The 823-nt window shown below is 50.1% G+C and overlaps 1 protein-coding gene across 1 annotated transcript in view; it reads left to right on the top strand.

The window, feature by feature from the left end:
- Positions 1–823, top strand: part of LOC119591359 (segmentation protein Runt-like) — a gene marked incomplete in the record, with an annotated part of 28,939 nt that overhangs the window by 23,300 nt on the left and 4,816 nt on the right. Inside the window, 1 exon segment of the mRNA XM_037940098.1 lies at positions 3–131. Within this exon segment, the coding sequence (XP_037796026.1) occupies positions 3–131 (129 nt within the window).

Here is an 823-nt window from a genome sequence, read left to right as displayed (position 1 = left end):
AGGCAAGAGCTTCAACCTGTCCATCATCATCAGCACGGCGCCCATGCAAATGACAACTCTCACAAAAGCCATCAAAGTGACAGTGGACGGACCCAGGGAGCCGAGGAACAAGTCACGTGAGTGGATCGTTGGTAGGTGGATGAATGCGGAGTGTAGGTGGAGTGGCGGAGTGGAGGGTGAGTGGAGTAGTGTGGGATGGAAGTGGAGTGCGTCGTTAGTAGGTGGATGATTGCGGAGTGGAGAGTGGAATATGGGGGGAGTTTGTGTGTTGTGTGGTGGAGTTTGATGGAGCGTAAGTGGACGTATGTGGAGTGTAGGTGGAGTGGTGGAGTAGAGAGTGAGTGGAGTAGTAAGGTGTAAATGGTGGAGTGTGGATGAGACGTATGTGGAATGGAAGTGGAGTTGATAAGTGGATGAATACGGAGTTGTATGGTAGTATGGTATGGTGGAGTATTAGTGGAAGGGGGGGATGGTTGTGAGACGTGGTGTGGAGTGGAAATAGAGTAGCGGAGTGGAGGTGGAGCTGTGGAGTGGAGAAGTGGGGGGGGGGTGATAAAGTGGAATGTAGATGCATGACTGAGATGTGGAGTTCTAGCGGAAGCTAGTAAGTGGAGATGGGGTGGAAGGGTGAAATATAAGGGACGGAGGTGGAGTGGCGGAATGTAAGTGGATGAACAAGGGACGGAGGTGGAGTGGCAGAGTGTACAGTTGGTGGATAAATGTGGAGTGATGAGTGTAGTGGAGTATGAATGGATGAATGTGGAGTGATGTGGAGTATACAAGAAATGGAATGTAGTGGACTTAATTTTGAAACATGGAGAAT

This window comes from Penaeus monodon, chromosome 28 (genome assembly GCF_015228065.2).
Source record: "Penaeus monodon isolate SGIC_2016 chromosome 28, NSTDA_Pmon_1, whole genome shotgun sequence".
Lineage (NCBI taxonomy): Eukaryota > Metazoa > Arthropoda > Malacostraca > Decapoda > Penaeidae > Penaeus > Penaeus monodon.
Note: the sequence above shows the minus strand (reverse complement) of the source record. Positions and strands in the feature narration are given on the sequence as shown.